Genomic DNA, 24,627 nt, shown 5'->3' with positions numbered 1-24,627 from the left:
CAGTTTAATGTATAAACTGTCAAAATGAAGAGACAGAGATCAAACATGGTATTCATGTAGGAATTTGATTTATAATCTTACCGATAGTCCATCTAGGTTTCAGTTAGAAGGTAGCTGAACATTTACGATAATCTAATGTCGTTGATTTAAGATCTTTAAATTCACATAATACATTTTTTTTTTCAAAAGAGGTTATATTTGATTACGCAAATAAAATATTTTTTTCCATTCATAATAAAATAACATCTGCTTTGATGTGTGACATTTTCTTTGTTATGATAAAAGTTTCTTTGCGAATTCAGGTATTTTTTTTTTTTTTTTTTTTTTTGTTGAATGGATTTCTTAAATTTCATTTAATAATTAAATAGGTAATTAAAATAAATTATCGTTTAAAACAACGCATTTTGTGTTATTTACTCATTCAATCATATTAATTAAAATCAAAAGAAAGTAATTTTAAGTAAATGTAGTCTCAAATTTACATCAAAAGAGAAAACAAAAATGACAAAAGGATATTCAAAGTCAAACTATCATTTTAGTAAAACCAAGTGACAAGTCTTATTCGGTAGGTAATAATCGAGGAAATAGGACATGATTGTTGTTATGAAAATTGAAATATACCCGTTGCCATCTGTGGTGCACATATCCACTTACGGTCAGCCGACTCGTAATGGCATCCATGTTGCTTTCAAAGGCATGACTACAACTTTACTACTTAGAACCCGTAGTTGAACAGCTTAAAAATTTTGATCGGATACGAAAGCTGTGGAATATTGCATCAGCTTGGAGATATATATTTCATATGCTGGCGCTACTAGAATTTTTCTACATAGACATGGAAAGTTAACTTTTGGAAAGCTGAAAACGTAGCCCCTTTTGTCTTAAAGTATTGTTCTCAACCGACGTTCATTGACAACTCCTCGTGTAAGTCAAGATATGAGGCCGACTAAACTGTACCTCTGGTATCCTATATTTTAAGAAAGATGGGATATAACACCATCTTTATAACGTAATTGTTTGTAAAAGGATAAAACAAGCTTTTCTCATTCGTTAATATAAACGCCTCGTATTAATAAGGTTACAGTTCGGCAAATGGAGGAGCATAGTTGGTCCATAGGGAAGTCGATTGTTGTTGTCGTTTTAATCACGTCCTCCAAATGTAACAAATATTTTATAAATCAATAGTCAAGAATCTTCACAATGTCAGACTCAGAGAAACTTTAGTTTAACATGTTTAAATCAGATTATGATTGATGCCTTCCTATAATTAACTTTTCACAATAGAAGTGACGATGCACAGACACCATATATTTTTGGAATCAATAAACAATGATATGACACCAGAAGTTATTTCAAGTAAACCGAAAGAGACCATATTAATCTTCATTTTCATATCAACTACGATAAATTTAAAGGTGTACTGGTTTTTGCTTTCATAATTTTTCGCCACTTTTGAAAATTCTTCAAGACAAAAGTACGCTACATTTCGTAATGATCTTCACTAGCAAGTATCTGGCAGACATAAAATATCTGGCATCAACCTTTGCAGACAGAATTAGTTTTGTTCATTAAGTTATCTGCTCGAAAGTCGCAAACGCTGTTTTTGGTTAAATAAACCATACCAGGAATTGAAAAAGCGAATGTTTCTGGCCTTAAAGGGGCATTAGCTACGAAGTTGACAAAAAAAATAAAAATACAATTTTGCTTTGTTTCAAAAAACTATAAAAGTGGAATTATTAAATAATGATTCGCTATTAGAAATTGAAAAGTGAAACAAGGCACCCATCGGCAAGTTCCTTTCGTTGACATTATCTACCCACAAAAATTCATTCAAATACGTTGTAAAACAATGATTGAAAGATTTTCTCAATCAATGACATGAAATCAAACAGACCTAGAAAAACATTCTCATTATACGATTGCACGGCTTGCCTGTCTACTTATATTTATATCTATATAAAAAAAAGGAGATTGGTGTGATTTCCAACGAGACAACTATCCACCAAAGTTCAAATAAAGTGGATCTAAGCAATTATAGGCAACCGTACGGCCTTCAACAATGAGAAAAGCCCATACCGTTAAGTCGGCTATAAAAGGCCCCGACATGAAAAATATGAAACAATTCAATTGAGAAAACTTACGGCCTACTTTATAAGAAAAGAATTTACGAAAAACAAATATGACAGACGTCAACCAACGACAACCGCTGATCGAACTACTGCTCCTATGTTTACATCAGGTCATATGATCTACGGAATTAATTTGATGGCGTCTATTCTAGAATACACACAAAAGGTTGATGCATTCTAACGAGCCCATTCATTGTAATTTGTTTTTTATGACTTTTTTTTTACTTTGGATAGACGTTTTGATATCTTATAAATTAAACATGAGACTTTGAGTCGAATCGGTGAACATGAATATGACAGCTAATGCACCTTTAATGACGATACTTCCTTACACACATCTGAATGGTTTGACGAAATTCTTACAGGAGATTGCCTGTGTTAACCGAGTCTTTAAGACATCAAAATTAAATCAACGTATTTATATTATTCAAAGAGACATAATTTATTCATCTATGGACTCTTTAACATATGATTTTGTTACGATCTTAAAGATCAAAGGTAAACGTTACAATAGTCTTTCAACTTTTTATTGCAACATGTTGACTTATGTTTTTCTTTTTTAAGTTTTGATGATATACGGCCTCGATTACAGCAGAAAAATCTCCTCTAAGGATTCACTAAATCGGTTTAATCAAATCTGAGGAATACCTCCATTAAGCAAGGAACATGTTTTCATCCTTCCACTTCTATATATAAAAAAGAAGATGTGGTATGATTGCAAATGAGACAACTCTCCACAAGAGACCAAATGACACAGAAATTAACAATTATCTTTGGTTTAAGTGTTTTTCCAAAAACATTTTTAAATTTTGTGGTGATAACATCATAAGGAAAGTTTAGTCTGCCATTGTCGATTCCAGATATTTTTTCTGTATTATATTATCTTATGTCTGCCGGATACTTGATTTGAAGATCACTTTAAAGATGTAGCGTATTGTGTTTTTAAAAGAGATTATCAAAAGTGGCTAAAAAATTTTAAAAAATAATAAAAAGGAAACTTCACTATACTTTGAAGAAAAAGCTACAACCCAAAAAGGGTACAGGAATATCTTAAGTTGTTATAGCTATAAAAGTATAAGCCATACGTATCCAGTGTGCTCACCATTGGACTCTTCTACATATGATCATACTGAAGGTAAATTAAAGGTCATGGTCCCTTAGTATTTACAAGAATGATGACACTGAAAGGAACACGATTCTTTAATGATAAGGGTAAATATGTTAGATACACTTAATGAAACCGTGATGAGTAATTAAGCTGTTAATTTTTCTTCTTGACAACACCTATATAAAGATAAGAAAATGTTGTACGATTGCTAAGGACACAGCTCTCCACCATAGGTTAAAGTCTGACACGGAAAACCCAATACAAAAATTTACGACCAAATAGACAATATTTTGTACGTTATTGTTAGTCTTGTTTTTTGGGGTTTTTTGTTGGACGAAGATATTCCTATGCTCACATCTCACGGTAACTTTACTTCCTAACTCGCTGGATGTTGTTTATGACTTAAATGACCGTTATCTATGTACAATGTATAAGTGGTAAATTATTACAAAGTCAAGGATTTCGTTACCGCAAATAACAAACATTTGTGAAACATAATTAGATATCTTTTGCTATACATATAATGTATACGATTTTATAAACTTATCTAGTACATTCAGTAACACTACCATCCATAGCAAATACCTCCATATTTTGATAATACAGAACCGCCTATTATTTCGTATTCGTACAAAAAAACAGCAGAAGTTTGATTTTTAATTATACGTCTGTAACATCAGACGTCAATATAGAAAATAATGCTCCTTCCACTGGAGACTGTGAAAATCTAGTTTTAGATATGTTCTCTATGGTCATGTCATTACAGGAGTGTCAAAAGGACCGTGAGGTCAAAACTTTTCTTCAGAAAGGACCTAAATATCGTCCTCCATCTATTATAGATTGGACATGATCAGGTCATTAAAAACGCTATGTCTGCATACTGTAAAAATTGGTGTAAACGTGAAAAATCTGATAAAAAATCTCTAGACCGTTATTCGAATAAAATTATGAATACTGTTGATTTCGTACATCTCATTTTGAAGACATTTCAATTTCTATAGGAAAACTCCAGCTAGTTGAAAGACAATTTATATATTGTTTTTGTTTATATAATTAATAAATGAACAGCTTTGAAAAGACTACACCATAAACTATTAGGTCATTTCCAGTCTCTCTGTCAATTTTCAGACTAATTGTCTGTGGTAAATGCAATACTGTTGAGACAATACGCTAGCAATCAATTAAGATCTGTTCAGTCTATGTTCAGACTGTTCTGTAGTAGCCATTTACCTGAACACATCAGTATCATAGTGAGTTGTCTGAAAAGCTTCTAAGCAGTACTGAATTAGCTGCTAGCGAAATGTCTGAACAGTACTGAATTTACACTAGTGGCCATGGTTTAGTCTGAAAACTAACCAAACGACTGAACTTGAATGATCTCTATTGTTTGTGGTTCTGCTCTTTTTGTGAGATTTTTAAGCGTTTCTTGCAGATCTGATGAACCAAGCACTTTTCAACTGAAGTATACTTGTTGTTTTTATATTGTGCATTACTCCATTGTCCCAAATTAGGGGAGGAATTGGGCCCGCAGAAACATGTCTGAGTTGCCACATCCACAACCGTATCCCAAGTTTGGATACTTGTTTTAGCGGTCGTTGCTATGTTTGTTTCTCGATTATTGTTTTTGCATTGACTATCTCTTCGGTTTCATTTTTTTAATTTATTCAGATTTAACGGGTCTTTAAATTTTTTTTTCTGGTTTGGGTTTTTCAAATACGGTCACCTTATGATGTTAACATCCTCGTTTTTTTGTCTCTGGTGAACAGTTGTCGCATTGGCACTCAAACAACATCTCTTTTGTTTTATAAAAATGTGTATCATATCATGATTTCCTACATAGAGGATTGCTGCTCACATGGACGCTATTGAACAAAAGGTTCCACCATCACGAATCGGTTGACTTTTATGGAGTATCTGTATCACAGATGACTATGTATCTTTTCAAATTACCGTAACCACAATTCCGTCCTCTTTACTTTGATTGTTACATCACTAAATGAAACGAATTTTTACTTGCACAACGACATGACGGGGACCACATGTGAAGAAGGAGCTGCTAACCCTCCCGGAGTACTTGAATTTGCTCCCGGTTTTTGGTGGGTTTCATGTTGCTCAGTCTATTGTTTTTTTACTTAATGTCTTAAGAACTCGTTCGTGTTTTTTTGCCATGGCGTTGTCAGTCGTTCTTCGACCCCACCATATGTTTTTGTGTCTGTTATATCTTTATGATTTTGTCATTTTGGTGTTACTAGTATTGCAGATTATAAAATTCGGTTAAATTCATTTACAAATTATCTTAAAACTTGACATGTTGTTCAGAAACCTATTCATTGTTAAATACTAATGTTCTAGGTGTTTTGTGCTTTTTTATGTCGTTATAGCCTTTTTTTCATTGACATATACTCCACGTCCAATTTAATCCCGATTAAGATATTGGCTTAAACTCTCACTAAACTTATGTTGTAGGATTTACAACTAGGTTTTTGTAAACCGATTATGGTAGTAAACAACAACGAAAAGGTTTGCATATGCTGCACATTTCCTGATAAAATTAACCGGAAACGAATATAAAGCGTAGCTTAAGCTTTATCCATTCTTAAGCTTAATATGCTGACGATGAAAAATAGTCTGCACTCAAATGAACGAAAACTTCATTTTCTTTAATTTGAAATCTTTGTTCAATATGATCGATATCCCTTTAAGTTCCAAGGCGAGTAAGCTGAAAATGGAAAACAAAATCCATATATATTAACATGTATTTATATATCTATATTGAACATTTTCGTTAACAACAATAAGACATTATGTCGCTTCTATCTTAAATATAACCGACTGTTGATTTTCGTTGACTGAATTCCTGACTTACCAGAGAAGGTTCATAAACATAAGTAAGGTAAATTGGTAAGGTTTTTTCGGTGATACGAATGCAAATGAAATGTTGGAAATATTACTCACTCGATTCAAATACATTACAAGTGTGTCACATATGTGTTTTAAATCGAATGGGGTTCTTTCTACGGAATACTCAATTAGAACATTCTCATTTTGTTAGATCTTATACATGGAATATTATTTTGTTCAAGAAGAAAATATGATCAGAGATATTGTTTGACCTCTTGAATTGCAAAAATGAACAGGTTAATACATTCTAGATACTTTTGTGCAGGATTGTCACACGTGAAGTCACTATGACATCCTAAACATGTCGAATTATCGTTTTTGACGTTCAATGGCTATTTCACGCATAGTTTATGTTTAGGATATGCAAGAGCAGCAGTTTTACCCCTTAAAATATATTTTAAACACATTAACATTTATGTAAAAAAACATTTGGAAGTAAATTATCTTTCTTGGGTAAAGTTTTTGCTCATTGACAAGGTCTCAAATTAGGTTAATTTGGAAGTTTTGTTGGCACTAAATATAAGAAGAGTAAAGCCATAATGCCAGTGTGTAAGACAAATTCAACATCTGACGATTCATAATGCTGTTTGATTTTTTAATTTAAATGCCCAGAATGTGGCTTCATCATATATTCTCTTTTGTTCAGTGTATTTCAAAGTTTAATGTCGCACATTCATTTTCTGTTTCAAGTCTTTCTCCTTTTTAAACATTTTAACTTATGAAAGTAAAATACTACAACTCACTGAGAGAATTATCTGCAATTCATTCACATTTTAAGTATAACACATTTGTTATAAGCGCATGACACCAGAAAACTTCTTCTATCAAGGATATAAATTCCATGCATTCAAATATTCAGAATTTTCAAACTTTTGACATGAAGGATTTATTCCAAACAAATGAACATCTTGGAATTTTGTTGGCGTTGATTTTCTGGTTTATTGACACGAATTCGAGTTTTCAGTTTCTAACTTTGCCTTATTTTGATAACAAAAACATGCTACAGTCCAAAAAATATGGTTAAACATTTTATATATCACTGAAGATTCTCTGTTATCATTATGATAGTACCCTTATTGACAACCATCATTGCAATATCCTATTTTTCTGATTGCTCGATTCATCTTCGTACGATTTTGCGTGACGATTGTACGATTCATCAATTCAATTCAAGTTTTATCTAAAGTCGATATTCAGTAAACTACAACATAAACCCACATATACAAATGTCATGAAAACAAACCCAATATTAAAAGACAGTGCATGGTAAGATAATACTGATGACAAATGATAGTTAAAAGCACAGTTTCAGTCATATTTGTCGAACATTTTTGAAGCTGTTAATTTTCTCCTCGATAACATTTATGTACGTTTCGGCAATAAAGTTCATCTACAGGTTGTAGGTATTCTTATGGGCACTAATTGCACCCCTTTCATAGCAGACTTTTTCTTGTACTGTTATGAATCACACTTTATGACCAAACTCAGTAAAGACCCGTCTAAATTGGATTTAACCGATAACTTAAACAACACTTACTGTTATCTTGATGATATGTTTTGTTAAATAGTCAGTAATTTTCTAAATGTATTGCCGAAATTAACAAAAAGGAACGTACTTAAACAAATCAAATATAAACGGTAATAACTGTCCTTTCCAAGATTTAGATATTTCATTTTAAGACGGAAAACTCTACACAAAACTTTTCGACAAAAGAGACGATTTTTCGTTCCCTATTGTTACTTTTTCTTTTTTTGGACGGTGATGTTCCTTTGGCACCCTTTTATGGTGTTTATATATCACAGCTGGTTCACTATGCCCGTGTTTATTGTGACGTTTTAGATTTCAATGAACTTAATATACATGTATGTATAACTGGTAAGTTATTAAGTCTGAGACTTAAAACCTTTATTAAATTCTTCCATAGATACAAAGATTTGGTTCTGAAATTTAGCTGTACCTGTTGAAAAACCTTTTTCTTATGTTTACAAATATGTTGTTTACTGAGCCCGGGAATGTAGATATGATCCTAGTAAACTTTAGATATAATTTTTCTAAAAGGTTACCAATTCAACGCCGAAATTAGATCTTTGAATATTGTTTTTATTGGTATAACATCGACTTTGTCATCAACAAATTAAAACATAACTAAATGTGTATTCTTTTCGATTGTTTTTTTTTTGGAATGTATATATACACATCCACGTTTATTTTCTATTTAGAAATTGTTTTATCTATATATAGCATCATACATATTTATTATAAGGTTAAATTTTAACTATCCTACTGCCTGTCGTTACTTTTATTTTGGCATTGCATTAGTCATTTCTTCTTTGACTGTCCATGGCGTTACAACACTAAATCCCTGCATGGGATATGTTTTAATTGATTTTAGTCTCTGATGCATTATTTTTATCATTAATTGTTTTTGGCTTTTAGCTAGCTTTCAGTAACTGCGAGTACTCTCAAATCTCACGTTCGTGTTAATTTGACCTGTTGACACAATTTGTAATACATTTCTGTTATTCAATGTTTACTTATGTTGTGTTATATCTCGTCTTACTATTTTTAATATGTACCACCTTTTAGTATGACGTTAAATTTTCACTTCTGTACTCGTCCTATGAACAACAAATTTATTTTGTAAAAAATGTTCCTGTACTCCTAACAACAAAATTATTATTTTTTAATTTTACCTTTGTACTTTACTTTATTTAACGCCATGTTGTCCTAGGTTAAAGTTGTCTTTTTGACATTGATACATCTTTTTTTATTTATATTGTGTCATAGAAAACTTATTCGTTCAGTGTATATCTACTTGTTTTTGTGTATGTCTTTATGATCGAGTTAAGTCATTTCAATTGATATTTTATTTTGTGTTTTTTTATATTGTAATGTTACACCACTGTTTCAGGTTAGGGTGAAGGTTGGCGCCTAATTAAACGTTGAAACCTGCTGCATTTTTATGCACCTGTCCTAAGTTAGGAGCCTGTTGTTCAGTAGTTGTCATTTGTTCGTGTGGTTCCTGTTTGAATTGTTTTACACTAGTCATTTTGGGGCCCTCTATAGCTTGCTGTTCGTTGGAAGCCAAGGCTCCGTGTTGAAAGCCGTACTTTGACCTATAATTGTTTACTTTTTACATATTGTGACTTGGATGGATATTCTTATTTATATGAATATTGATTTTGTTATCAGTGAATTAAAATCAAACTAAATATTATATTCATATACACATATGCGCATGGATCTACAATTTATCGATACCTGCATCATTGCATTGCTCAAGGACATGTTTTTCTCTGACTGTTAATGACGTTTTTACACCAAATACTTTGGATGTTTGATGTGAACTGTTGGATATTTTAGTCTGAGATGCATGACTTTTTATTAGTTGTTATTGGTTTTAAAAAAGCTGTTAGTAACTGCAAGTACTCTCAGATCTGTACTTATTGTCTTTTTTTGTTTTTACGTTATACACATAAGCACATTCATGGATCTAAAATCTGTCGATACCTGTATCTTGGCATAGCTTTAGGTCATGTTGACTGTTAACGACGTCTTTACACTAAATCCATTGGAGGTTGGATGTGTACTGATTGATTACTTAGTCTTAGATGCATGATTTTTTATTAGTTGTTATTGGTTTTGAACTAGCTTTAAGCAACTGCGAGTACTCTCAGATCTGTATTTAGTGTCTCTTTTGTTGTGGGGATGTATAAATACCCTGCCACGTCCGGTTTGTGTTTTGTTAAATGTTTTTTCTGCTTTTATCGATAGGATGAGTGAAACCCTTTTCAACTGATTTTTAGTGTTTAATCTAATGTTGTCCTGTTACACCACTGTCCCATGTTAGAGGAGGGTTGATGCCTTCAAAATTGTTTAACCCCGCCACATTCTGTAAGTGACTGTCCAAAGTCAGGATCCTGTGGTTCAGTGGTTGTCGTTTGTTGCAGTATATCATACTGGTTTTGTACATACATGAGGCCGTTAGTTTTCTTGTTTCAATTGTTTTACATTTGTCATTTCGGTGCCGTTTTATGAGTGTCTATGCGGTAATGGTTTTTGTTTATTGTTGAAGGCCGTACGGTGACTTATGGTTGTAAACTTCTATTTCGTTTGATCTCTGGTGGAGAGTTGTCTCATTGGAAATCATACCATATCTTCTTATTTTGATGTAGAATAAAGTATATCTTAAAATGTTATATACGGTAGAATATCAAGTACAGCAGATAATAGTTACAAAAAAAGCAATACAACTCAATCAGTCAAACAAAAAATAAATAAAAATCATAAGCATTTAAGTATATATGCATGCAATGTACTGGCATGAGCTGTTATTGGATCACATGTTTGTACCAGTTTTATCAATTGGTCCAAACATTTGTCCATGCGACAATGGTCAAGCAGCTCAGTCCAGACTTTTGCAATATTACAGCGAAACGATTTCACACCATACCTGGTATTGCTGACTTTCGGTAGTACTGCTGTTTCTTTTTAGCAGAAATTATAGTTCTGAATTTTAATATCAATTGGATCATGTAGACATTGGAGATTTTTCATGAGTTATTTCAAATGTTTCTGTTAAAATACTTTTTATTATCCATATTTTTAAAGAAGGCTATTTTGATTTTGATAGAAGTTTTTCGTATGAACTATAATAATGTTTATAGACGAGTCTATGAGATTTTTCTTGAATTTTGTTCGCTATTATTATTAGTGCCAAATTACGGGACAATAGTTAAACTTTTAGAGAATGAATGAAAAGTACGGCGTTGATATGCCTAGCCTGTTTTAGATTCCCAAATACTTTTTGTGTAAACCAATTATGGTAGTAAACAACAACGGAAAGTTTTGCGAATGCCGCACATTTCCTAATAAAATTAACTGGAAACGAATATAAAAAATCTTTAACCATTCTTAAACTTAATATGATGGCAAGGAAAAATAGTTTGCACTCAAATGAACTAAAACTTTATTAATAAAATTTTAAATCGTTATTTAATATCGATATCCCTTTAAGTTCCAAGGTGAGTATATATATTTACATTTATTCATGTTTATATCTATATATATATTGAATATTTTCGTTAACAACAATAAGACATTATGTTGCTTCTATCTTAAACATTACTGAATATCAATTTTCGTTGACTGAATTCCTGATTTTGAACAAATGGTCCATAAATATATATAAATTAAATCGGTAAGGTTTTGTCGATGATACGAATACAAATGTCATGTTGGATATATTACTCACCCGCTTCAAATAAATAGAAAATGTGTCACATATGTTTATTAAATCAATTTGGGATCTTTCTACGGAATTCTAAATTAGAACATTTTCATTTGTTTAGATCTAATACATGGATTATTATTTTGTTAAAGAAAACATATGATCAGAGATATTGTTTGACCTCTTGAATAAGGAGAGTGAAGCAATAATGCCAGTATGTAAGACAAAATTCAACATCTGACTAATGTTATTTGGTTAGTTCATACTGCTGTTTGATTTGTGAAGACAATCAGTTTTATGTCGTACAATCATTTTATGTTTCAAGCCTTTCCTCTTTAAACACTTTTAAATTATGAAAGTTAAATACTAAACGTCACTTAGAGAATTATCTGCTGTTCATTCACATCTTTTAAAAAATAACACATCCATAATAATTACATGACCCAGAAAAATTCTTCTATCAAGGATATAAGTTCCATGCATTCAGTTATTTAGAATTTTTAAACTTTTGACATGAAGGATTTATTGCAAATAAATGAAAATTTTGGATTTTTGGTGGCGTTCATTTTTTTTTTTTTATTAACACGAACTCGAGTAATTCAGTTACTAACTTTGCCTTGGTTTGATAACAAAAAATTGCAACAGTCCAAAAAAATATCGTTAAACTAATGAAATAATTTATATATGCTGAAGATCCTCTGTTATCATAATAATAGTATCCTTGTTGACAACCATCATTGCAGTATCCTATTTTGTATTTATCATTTCTGATTGCTTGATTCGTCTTTGTACGATTTTCGTGACGGTTGTACGATTAATCAATTCAATTCAATCTTGATCTATAGTCGATATTCAGTAAACTACATAAACACAAGCTATAAAAAGATTTCCAAATCGACTGAATAACAAAATAAATAAACACATACAAAAGTCACGAAAAAAACACAATATTAAACATACAGTGCATGGTAAGATAATATTGATGACAAAGGAAAGTTAACAGCACATTTTTAGTCATATTTTTCGAAATATTATGAAGCTGTTAATTTTCTCCTTGATAACATTTATGGAACGTTCGACATTAAAATTTTATGACCAATTGCGCCCTTTTAACAGCGGACTTGTTCTTGTACTGTTATGAAGATAGTATAGGACGAAACTCAGAAAAGACCCGTCTTCATTGCATTTAATTGATAAATTTAAATGATAAATTCAACAACAATTACCGTTATTTTGATGATATTTTTGTAAGATAATCCAGAATTTTCTAAATATACTTCCGAAATTTATTCAAAGTAACTTACTGTATTTTAAATATAAATGGTAAAACTGTCCTTTCCTAGATATAGATATTTTAGTTTTACATGGGATACTCTACAACAAAATTTATGACAAAAGAGATGATTTTTCGTTCCATATTGTTTATTTTCCTTTATTGGACGATGATGTTACTTTGACACCGTCGTACGGTTTTTATATATCGCAACTCGTTCGCTATGCCCGAATCTGCTGTGTCAATGAACATAACAGGCATGGGGTAATGCAAATTTGTAATTGTAATGCATGGTAATGCATTACATTTTTCCAAGTAATTGCATGTTATGTGTAATGCAGCAATTTTTGCATTACATGTAATTGTAATTTAATGCATTGCTTTATCAGAAAGTTGTGTAATTTCATGCATTACATAGCATTACTTTTTTCACATACTATATATCTTTAACAGATTGTTGGAGATTAAACGAAAGCAGAATTTAAGATTTTTTGATTAACTAAGAACACAATCATTTGAATATTGATTTTCTATTTTATTTATTTTTCACACTTTACATAAATCACTAGAGGGAATTCGGAGATTAAGCCTTGCCCCAGGTAGAACTTGAAAAGAAAAAAATAAAGTGATATAAATACCAGAATGACCAAATTACAATTCTAAATGAATAACACAACACTGTGTATCAGATAGAGTTTTTTTTTAATTATTACATTTTATTTTATACATTTTCCTACATAAAAAGATTGATATTTGAAAAGCATTACTGTAAAAGTGTTCCATTGTTGTCAAAAGATCACATGATTAAATATCAGATAATTGAACATTGTCATAAAACACTAATTTGTTTGTTTAACAATCAATCTTTTCACCATTATGACACTTGGTATTAAATTAAGCTCTATGTTTATTATATAATCAGGAAAGAAATTCTCAGTAAATATTTTGATTGAAATAAAAAAAATGCATATTTATAAAAGTAAAGTTAAATTTACATTAAGTTAAAAGAATTATTAAATTTCATCTCTGTAATTTCTTTTTTGAGAAAACACAGATATGTATACCTTTAAACATTAAAACCAATGATAGAAGAGCGATCTACTTTGATAGTTTTTGTGAAACAGTCGGGTAGTCAGAAATATTATTCATCATGAAACCTTCGAAACCCTTATGATGTTAAAATATAATAGTCGTATTGAATAGACTTTTTACATGTATACTTAAATTCAATACATGAAACAGTTACTGCATATGCTAGAATCTTTTGTGACTTCATGTTGTTTTTCAAAATGTTTGCTTTTTCTTTTCACTTGATAATAAAATTTACAAATGTAATGTGTAATTCAATGCATTACTTTGCAAAAGTAATTGTAATATAATGCATTACTTTTATAAATGCATGTAATTGTAATTGTAATTTAATGCATGGTTTTGTCAAAGTAATTGTAATATAATGCATTACATTGCAATGTAATTCGCCCCATGCCTGGAACATAGCCTATGTATTTCCGGTAAATTGTCAAGTTAGAGATTTCGTTACGACAAATATCTTTAACCCTTTACTAAATTGTTCCATAGATACAAAGATTTGGTTTGGAAATTCGGCTTTACCTGTAGAAAACGTATTTCAAATGGGATGGCACATCCTAATTCTTATAGAGATGTTGTTTACCGAGCTCGGACATTAAGATACCATCCGTGTTAATTTATCGATATCTTAAATAAACTCATTTTAAAAGGTTACCAATTAAACACTGTAATTAGATCTTCGAATATTGTTTTTATTTGTATAAGTATTTTTTGTTATCATTAAAATATGCATATTCTTGGATCTACAATATGTCGATTCCTGTTTATTGACATAGCACAATGTCATGTTTTTCTATGAATGACGTTTTTCCACCAAATCCATTAGATATGGACTGTGTACTGATTGATAATTTAGTCTTAGATGCATGATTTATTTTATTAGTTGTTTTTTGTTTTGGAATAAGTGTCAGTAACTGCAAGTACTCTTAGATCTGTACTTAGTGTTTCGTCTTGTTTGAATTGTTTTACATTTGTCATTTTGGGACCTTTTTATAGATGACAATGTGGTATGGGTTTTACTCATTGTTAATGGACGTACGGTGACCTATAGTTGTAAACTTCTATGTCATCTAGTGTCTGGTGGGGGGTTGTCTCATTGGAAATCATAACATATCTTCTTCTTTCTTTATGTAAAATAAAGTACATAAGTTAGAATATCAAGTACAGTTTATTATAGTAACAAAAAAGCAATACAAATCAAGCAGTCTAACAAAATAAAAAATAAAAAGCATAAGCCTTTGAATATATATGCATGCAATGTACTTGTATGAGCTGTAATTTGGATCACATGTTTGTACCAGTTTTATTTATTGGTCCAAAAATGTCTCCATGCGACAATGGTCAGGCAGCTCAGTCCCGATTTGTGCAGCATTATAGCGAAACGATTTCAAACCATACCTGGTATTACTGGCTTCTGATGGTATTGCTGTTTCTTTTGAACTAAAATTATAGTTCTGAATTTTATATCAATTAAATCATGTAGATAACTTGGACATTTTTTATTAAATATTTCAAATGATTCTGTTTGATTAGTTTTTATTCTCCTTATTTTTAATGAAAGCTATTATGATTTTTATAGCAGTTTTTCGTATTAACTATGATATTCTTTATAGATGAATCTAATATATTTTTCTTGAATTTTATTCATTTCTAAGATTTATGTTCGCTATAATAGTGTCAAATTACTGGACGTTAGTTAAAAATTTATAGAAGGAATGAATAGTATGCTGTTTATCTTCCTAGCCTGCTTAAATATTCTACATTCTTTTTGGAATATTTAATTGTCTTGGTGCTTTTTTAAATAATTCAGATTCATAACTGTTAAAGTTTGAGTCCGACTCTCAAGTTACTCCATTAAGTTTAACATTGTTTTCGTAAGAAATTTTGTTTCCGTTTGAGTTAAATATTTTTTTTCCAATGGCTATAGCCTGAAATTTGGCAGGATTAGTTTTCCTTAAATTTATTGAAAACCAGTTTATTAGATTTAAACTATCAGTTTCAAAAATATCAACAACCTTATCTACATCATAATCACTATAGAATACATTATTATCATCAGCACATTATAATGATGCTTTTTTGTACAAAACGAAATGTGTCATTTATGAAGACATTGATAAGAACTGGACCAAGAAATGACCCCTGTGATAGACTTTTAAGTATTTGGTTTCTTTCACTGTAAAAATTTCCAAAATTTCGGTTTCTAAATAACTTGGTAATAAATTTAAAGAATTATTTGACAGACTATATGTTTCCCATTTTAGTAAAAGTAAATCGTACAGTAAACAATCAAATGCCTAGATATATCCATCAAAATTTGCCTTCGTCCAGATCTTTCTTCCAACCTTCAATTATATTAAACGTGTTGTTTGGCAACTAAAACCAGACCTTAATGCCGAATTAAAATACTTATTTAAAAATACCATCAATTGATGATATTATGCTCTTTCAAACATTTTTGAAATACAAAGAAACACGCATATGGGCCTATGATTTCCTTTATCTACAGAGTAATTCTTTTTTGAACACTGGGGACACCTAATCAGTTATTAGATTATCTGGATAAATTGAACTTTCAATTGATTTACAAACTAAGAATTCTTATAGGATATAATATTACTGGTTGTGCCATTTTCATATTTTTCAATGATATAGTGTCATATCCTGTAACTCTTTTTATATTCAATCTATGTATTCATTTACCCACAAACTCTCATGTTACAGGCTTAACAATCAATTCACTACAGTTAGTTAATTTTTTTCAAATTTTCATTATACTTGGATGATTTCTGTCTGTTATAATATTATGTCTCCTATATCTTTAGCTACATTTATGAAAAAAAAATGTTGAAAATTTCTGAAACCTCTTTAGGATCACTGAGATTTATATAATTTTCATATAAATTATCTTATTGTTTGATTTAATGCTTATATAAGAAGCAAGACAGATATTTATGACAAGGCAGCTACAATGAAATTGCTTTTTACTACCAATCACACATTAATTTTTAAATAGCTATCAGTTGTGTAATAAGTACTCTAAATGAACAATTTGAAAATATCTAATATCAATGCTTACCAGGAGCAGGAAGACAGCAGTTTTCGTTTTGTGAGCAGCCATACAAAAACTTTTTGTTACAAGTGTAACCTTCCCGACATGGGTAACTATCGCAATATCCTCCATCTGCATAACATTTCAGCTCGGCATCCCAAGAATGACCTTTACAGATCGGATAAATAAAAAAACATTATGTTTGTCTAGCAAAAAGAGAAGCAATTAAGCTTGAATACAAATTCCAAATAGACAAAAGAACAACAGCACTGTATCTAAGATAAAAACAGATCGAACAACAGAAACAGTCTATTTAAAATCTCAGTAAGCTGAAAATTGTGCACTGCAATCCGCACTTAAAAAATAGAAGAAATGAGAAGCGTCAGCAGGTAAGACAAATGTTTTTGACTGCACATTTACTAAAGAAAGAAAGAAAAGAAAGAAAGAACAAGAAACTTACGAAAGAAAGAAAGACATATTACTTCGTTCAGTTCACACCTTAGAATATGCTTAACTAATATATGTTGTGTAAACACTTTAGTGATTGCGAGAAGCAAAGGGTTAGGTATATATTTGGTCCTTAATTTGAACCTCGAAATATAATGTCTAAACATAAGTACTTGTGATCTTAATTTTGCACATTGAGCAAAAAGCTATTTTTTCCAATTGAAAAATGAGTAAATGAGGTATGATTGCCATTGAGACGTCTATCAAACAGGAATTAAACCGTTGTTTATCGTTATGTTAAATATATATTAACAAAAATACCGAACCCCAAGGTTAATTCAAAAAGATAAAATCCATAAAAACTGACAAAATCGAACGTGAGACTTTATCAACCAACGGAACGAATTGAAAACAATTGTCATATTCCTGACTTGGTATAAAAATTATCGATAAAAATGGTGGGTTTAACCTGATTTGATAGCTTTCTGAACATCCCACTTGTATGAAAATATAAAATAAGGAGATGAGATATATTGCCAATGAGACAACTATCCACCAAAGATTAAAAAAAAGTGGATGTAAGCAGTTGTTTATAGTTCCGTTATATTGAAAAGTTGGGTGCGCAACCAAAACAGACATAGTAGGTTAATGTGACAATAATTGGGATACAGTAGCCAAACCTGTGTAAACATATAAACAGATATACAACACAACTGGCTAAAGAATTCAAACAAACATACAAAATATCTAACAAAGACGCCCATAAAAAGTTCTTGTAATTGATAGTATTTGACAAAGACGCTAATAAAAAAGTTTCTGCAGTTGATAGTACTAACTGTGCACCACTTATTGCGGATCTGTTTCTGTATTGTTACAATTTATGAATTAAATCAACATAGACCCATCGAAACAACATCTGATACAAAAATTTAATAACACTTTTAGATATTTGGATGATATATTGGCTCTCAATAATGACGACTTCAGTAAGTACACTAAAGAGATTTATCCTGCTGAACTGACTTTAACGGAGAATATATCTCCCAAATGATACGATATTCCCGGGCTTGTATTTCCTATCATGATTTCCTTGATAGAGGATTGCTGCTCACAAGGAAGCTATTAAACCAAGAGTTCCACATGGTGAAGTTGAAATCATCCCTTTGTAAAATTTACGGACGCCATCACGAGTTGGTTGACCGTAATGGAATAACCGTTTCACAGATGATATCGGATATGTTCCTTATGTCGTAACTACAATACCCTTCCCTTTTCACGAATGTGACCTACCGAATTAGACTATTTACCGGATTTGTAATAACATAGGCAACACGATGGGTGCCACATGTGGAGCGGGATCTGCTTACCCTTCCGGAGCACCTGAGATCATCCCAGTTTTCGGTTTGGTTCGTGTTGCTTAGTCTTTAGTTTTCTATGTTGTGTCATCTGTACTATTATTTGTCTGTTTGTCTTTTTATTTTTGGCCATGGCGTTGTCAGTTTGTTTTCGATCTGTGAGTTTGACTGTCCCTCTGGTATCTGCCGTCCCTCTGTTTTAAATAAAGCTAATACTAACAATGAACACTGCCCTTTCCTCGATCTTGATATCTATATCTTGTTAATTTATCATTGTTATTTTGCTTATTTTTCCTGTTACCTATTCTAACATCGGACTCAGACTTCCTTTAAACTGAGTTTTACTGTGCGTATTGCTATGTGTTTGTTTGTTATACATTAGCTAGAGGTATAGGAGCAGGGTTGTGATCTCATAAAACATGTGTAACCCAGCCGCATTTTTGCGCCTGTTCCAAGTCAGGAACCTCTTGTCTTTGTTAGTCTTACATGTTTTTGTTTTTTTTTTTTTAATTTTGGTTCATCTATTTGTTTTGGAGTTTAGTGTGACGTCCATTTTCTCTGAACTAGTACACATTTTTATTTAAGTACAAGCTGAACCCTGCCTCCGAGTGCAGGATTTTATCGCTGTGTTGAAGACCCATTGGTGGCCTTGGGCCTTGGTGCTCTTTGGTCGTGTTGTTGTCTCTTTGACACATTCTCCGTTTCCATTCTCAATTTTAGTATATGGTATATACTTTCTCGATAAACTATAAATTAAGTAAGATATACAGATAACGGTCAAACAAAATGAAAACAACACTGTAAACACTTCTTGCGTCCGCTTTGCATCTCTAGTCACACCTGCACCCGATTGCTGGCTGCATAAATACCGAATCACGTCAAGAGTCATACGGTTAATGTCTTAAAAGCACAGGAATAATCAAAGGGAAAATAGAAGGTTAATAAAAAGATACACGACTTCAGTACTTAGAATCTAAAGCTCGAGACCATTTTGCATTCTTTGTGAAGTAAACACTGAATGTTTATTTATTAGGTCTTGGTACTTTCCGATGAACTTTTTGAGAAAGGGGATGAGACGCTCTTTGACACATCCCTCGATCTTTTGCGCAGACAATGATGACGTTGTACGAAGTCTGAGTAGCAGCTGCAATGTCTTGAATATCGTAAGATTTGAAAAATATATATTCGTTACTCAATTGAAGTTTGTAAATTGCTGCTAAGGTGAGGAAAATTTATAATTTCAAATTTAAGATTGTCTCATTTGTCATTGATTCTGCTACTAAGATGACCGCAGAGAAAGCTGTATCTTTGGTTTCTTTAATCTCTAGTTCATAATAGATTAATTGGACCAAATCACAAGAGTATGGATTGGTAATGGAAAGAACATCATCAGTATATTTGTATGTGAAATTAAATTATCTTGATTCTTTGATCTTCGTTTGTTATTTTTCCGACTCATATGAAAATAAGAAAAAGGTCGATCAGGAGAGGTCAACGTTTGTTTGCATAATAATGCCAACAACCTGCTGGAAGATTCTACCTCCATGTTCGACAAACATGTTATCCATGAGACACTCTAGCATACTGATCGCGTGGGTTTGTTTTTTTTCGGTGTAGCATGTTTTATTTTTGACTAATTTTTCAGAAAATATGCAAAACGATAAAATTATTGTGTAGGGTACCATTTGTATGGAGGAATGCATTATGTGCTATTTCTGTATGACGGGTTTTCAAATCTTCGTGTGGTATGGTGGTGTAACGTGTGGTAAGTTGAAGGTTTTGACAGAATTTTTCCAAAGAATGGCCGAGATGTTAATTTTGTCAGAAGTTCATTCGAGTTTTTAAGAATCCACCCATGGTTAATGCTAAAAACGCTTTTAAACAGTGTCACAGTATTTTTTTCACTGCGAACAAAATAACGGACAATTCATTGGTAGAACATGCAGATGAGCTGAAAATGTACTGTTGTTTGAACAGAGCTTTGTGAATGTTATATATCCAACACAACCAAGGAAATTCCTCATATTTGTTGCTCATTAAGATATTCAATGAGTTCATGAAGGACTTTGGCCTGCCAATATCTCAACCTTATCGAAAGTAACTTCTTTGTACGTGGAATTACCTATGTGTTCATTTATATTAGTTGATACGATACTCGTAGCATAAGGATATACAGACAAACACTATATTGTTTAAAGCTTTGCCCACAAGAACAACAACATATTTGAAGAGACTTTAGACATTTTACAGCTTATTTGTCTCTGAATATGGACTGAGGTTAACCATTAACATAGCTTTTCAAATTGTTGATACTACGCTGTATCAACGACCTAATCGCTTTAACCCAAACTGACAAAGTCTCTACTTAACACTCTTTTCGTTTTAACCATGCTCTGGCGTTATCTTCAACGGAAATCATAGTTGTTTTATAAAGTTATGGTTTCAATTGCTGTGTTGTGGCTCTCCTAATTTGGGACCATGAGAATTCACCTTTCGAAGATATTCAAGTTTAATTATGGTTAGATCACCAGTAAATACATTACCCGAGGGCTTGTAAATATATGAAGAGTCGGGACAGTCACATGTCTGAGGGTTTTTGAAGTATTCTTCTAAATCCAGATCTTTAAAAGCTTGTTTATAGTTAACTATTTTAGGTCAATGGTTCTGGTGTAACTAAATGGTGCAATAAGACCGCTTTCCACGAAAGATCAAATGACAAGGATGGTGTAAACAAATACGACCCAAGATAAGTTAGACATTCTACCTATTTCTTAGTTTCGTACAAATACATTTCATATTTCGAGACAATACTTTTCTATATATATAAAAATAAGGAGATGTGGTATGATTGCCAATGAGACAACTATCAACCACAGTTAATGTTCAGCTAAGTGTATTTAGATAAGAAACAATTATAAGTGCTATCAAACGTGTGCGTTACTCACCTGCATGTTCAAAAAGATTCAGATGATCTATAAATCAATCAATCGATTGAGATATATAGAAAGAGAGAGAGAGGAAGGGTCTCTAGACGGAGATAGGGAAGTTTGAAATGCATATGGCGAGTATTCTATCACAGAGTTCCTATTCAAGACTTTTGCTTTAGATTTGAAACCTTTCTTTATTACTTTCATATCAAACATTAGAAATCTGGATTTTTTATGCCCAAAATGTTTACCCTGTATGATTCATTTCTAATTTTTTTAACTTTATACTCAGTCTCAAAATTAGAATAAAAACAATTACTGAATAGAAAATGAAAGCATGAAAATTATTGAATTGTTGCAAGAAAAAAAATCACAAACTGAATTTTTATATGTGTTTAATAATTGTGGGAATTTTAATTCAGGACTCTATACAAGGTTCTACTTACCGACTATTATTGGATATATATAACTTCCTATTCAATCAAAAACAACTGAAGCAAGTGAATATTTAATAAATATAGGATATGTGTAAGTTATATACCTTACCCGTATTACACAAGACGGCGATCACTAAGACTGCGTATATCATCTGGATTGACTTCATCTTGCAGTTGTGTAAACTTGGATGCTGATGCTGTTATAAGTAAGAAATAAATATGAACGTCAAATAGATTTTTCAGACAGATGTGTCGCAAATTGTATGCAACGCTTATCATGCCATGTTTTAGAATTGGATTAAACAAAAAACGACCTCTCAGACACGTGAAAAGTTAAGTACCAAATTCCCTTTAAATTGAAAAATGAATTGTGGATTTCATTAATCGCGTTAGAACACAATTTAAGACCTGAAGCATACACATTTTGTAATGGATAATATTATATTAATGTTTATTTTCACAATACATTAACAATTCAAGAAATATGTGTATGCCTTGGACTAAATCTGCGTGTTAAACACGTAAAAGAAATGCACAGTTTCACTATTCATGCAAATATAATATCAAAATATGCATTAATAATGTTTTAAAACACTTTTGAATCACGTTTACTTGTGGTACAAAGTAATAACTAAATGAAAGCAAATCTAGACATGAACAAATATATAATTTGATTATTCTGAACATGGATTTCTATGTATGAGCACCATATGTAAAAAGATTAAACAAAACTTAATCTAGAGCAACGTAGAGCATTGGCACATACATCTTACATGACGTGTGGAGAGGAATTTAATTATATTTTAATCAATGTAAGTTAAGATAAATCTAGAAATTTTAAAGCGCTTCAGACGCAAGAATTTTATGAAGTGTCATATTTAATTATTAACCAGGTTTTACATATAAAACTATAAGCCTGGTGTCTTTACTTTGTTTTTTGTCAGATAGTATGCAGGTGATGTTTCCGAACCAGCCTCCATCAATTTAAAAGTGTTTGATTCTCTGATGTCTTTGCACCTGAGAAAATAAAATTATTCAATAAAAATTACATTTAGTTATGCCATTATATGCAAAATTCGATGCCCAATAATGATTAGAGGGTTAAGGTGGTTGCACACCTCAGTCGGGAAACTGGTGGAAATTTCTAACCCATAGGACGGACTGGGGTATTTAAGATAAAGATTAACAGTTTGCCTTACCACAAGAAGTTTAACGTGCAAATGGACGGGTTCTCCCGGGCTAAAAATGCAATTGTATTGAATTTCTGTCCTCAAATTGATAGGAATTTAGTGTAAGAAACAGCAGCCAAGAGACAACAGACGAATCTCCCATCAGATTGAGTACTTTTAGGGGACCACAGAAGTGCAGATGGCAATATTGGTAAACATTTTATATTTTACGTCATCTTTGCTGGTAACTACAGTATGCTATGGATACCTACATACATTTGTATACCATTATTATTTTCTTTTGTCTTTAGCATAACCATAGGGCTTGTCTTTTTCAACTTCAAAATTTTCATGTATGGTTGTTTGCTTCCTTCTAGATATTTCCAATCTTAAAGCCACTCATTCTTCCTAAATCTAACTATCATTGCATCATAGGACAATAAATTCATTCATTTCACGCTATGTTCATAATAACAATTTTCTCAAAGATTGTTGTCAAAGTTATGGAACTCTTTGCGACTGTCATACAAGTTAGAGGTTTAGTTAGCTATAAAACCAGGTTTAATCCACCGTTTTCTACATATCGAAATTCCTGTAACAAGTCAGGAATATGACAGTTTTCTTCCGTTCGTTTGATGTGTTTGAACTTTTGGTTTTGTCATCTTATAAATTAAGGACTTTCCGTTTTGAATTTTCCTTGGAGTTCAGTAGTTTTGATATTTTACTTTTTTCTTATTTTTCTGAATGCTTATCTTCTCTTTTTGAACAATTTAAAGCGTCAGTAGTTCAACGATGTTCAAGTCTAGTAAATCGATTAAAAGGAGATCAATATACATAAAAAACGAGGGACTCGAAAAGGAGGGAGATATATATCTCAATATTTTATTTTTCTATATTTGTGTTTTACCCATGAAAATCATTGTTCTTGCATAAAAGAAGTACAAAAAATGTTCTACCTGTATACCTTCAGTTTTCTGTATGTTATTCAATTTTAACTTCCTTATCCGACATTTTTCTTCTAATAATAAAAGCTAACGTTCTTTCTTTGTAGAAATAAAAGGACTACGCTATTTTTATATGTTTTTGTTATTTACATTAAAACGTTGCATTTATGGAAAAAAAGGTTAGCTATTAACTGATTAACACCAGTTTTATTAAACATAAAAAACACAGGTGGCATGATCTTCAACCTTTGAAAGATAATATTACAAAATCGATACAAGTATTTTAAGTAAATCGCATTATGACCGATATTCTATAATATTCCACCCAAGTCATGCCATTTAAAACATGTGTACAATTTATCATGGTAATGTGATAAATCATTCCAATTACACAAAATTATCATTACGGAAATGTTCCATTTCAGTTCGACTAGGCTTAGAAACTAGAATTAGTGTAAGAAATCCAAACCGGTATACGCATGTTTTGGTCGGTCCAACATGTTTGAATTCGGGTAAAGACTGTTTACATCACGTAAGTCTACTTCAAAGCCTTGACACCAGTATA

General features: G+C 31.5%; 1 protein-coding gene across 1 annotated transcript; it reads right to left on the bottom strand.

The window, feature by feature from the left end:
• Positions 1-5,882: 5,882 nt before the first annotated feature.
• Positions 5,883-22,961, bottom strand: LOC127703783 (uncharacterized). The gene is made up of 5 exons (XM_052207867.1): positions 22,879-22,961; positions 22,059-22,146; positions 16,811-16,951; positions 15,130-15,171; positions 5,883-5,956 (listed from the first exon to the last, which is right to left on the bottom strand). Exons 1-5 carry the CDS (start codon positions 22,927-22,929, stop codon positions 5,916-5,918), a joined length of 363 nt encoding a protein of 120 aa, XP_052063827.1. The 5' UTR covers positions 22,930-22,961; the 3' UTR covers positions 5,883-5,915.
• Positions 22,962-24,627: the final 1,666 nt, after the last annotated feature.

Source organism: Mytilus californianus, unplaced genomic scaffold (assembly GCF_021869535.1).
Source record: "Mytilus californianus isolate M0D057914Y unplaced genomic scaffold, xbMytCali1.0.p SCAF_50, whole genome shotgun sequence".
Taxonomy (NCBI): domain Eukaryota; kingdom Metazoa; phylum Mollusca; class Bivalvia; order Mytilida; family Mytilidae; genus Mytilus; species Mytilus californianus.
This window is presented reverse-complemented; position numbering and strand designations above follow the sequence as displayed.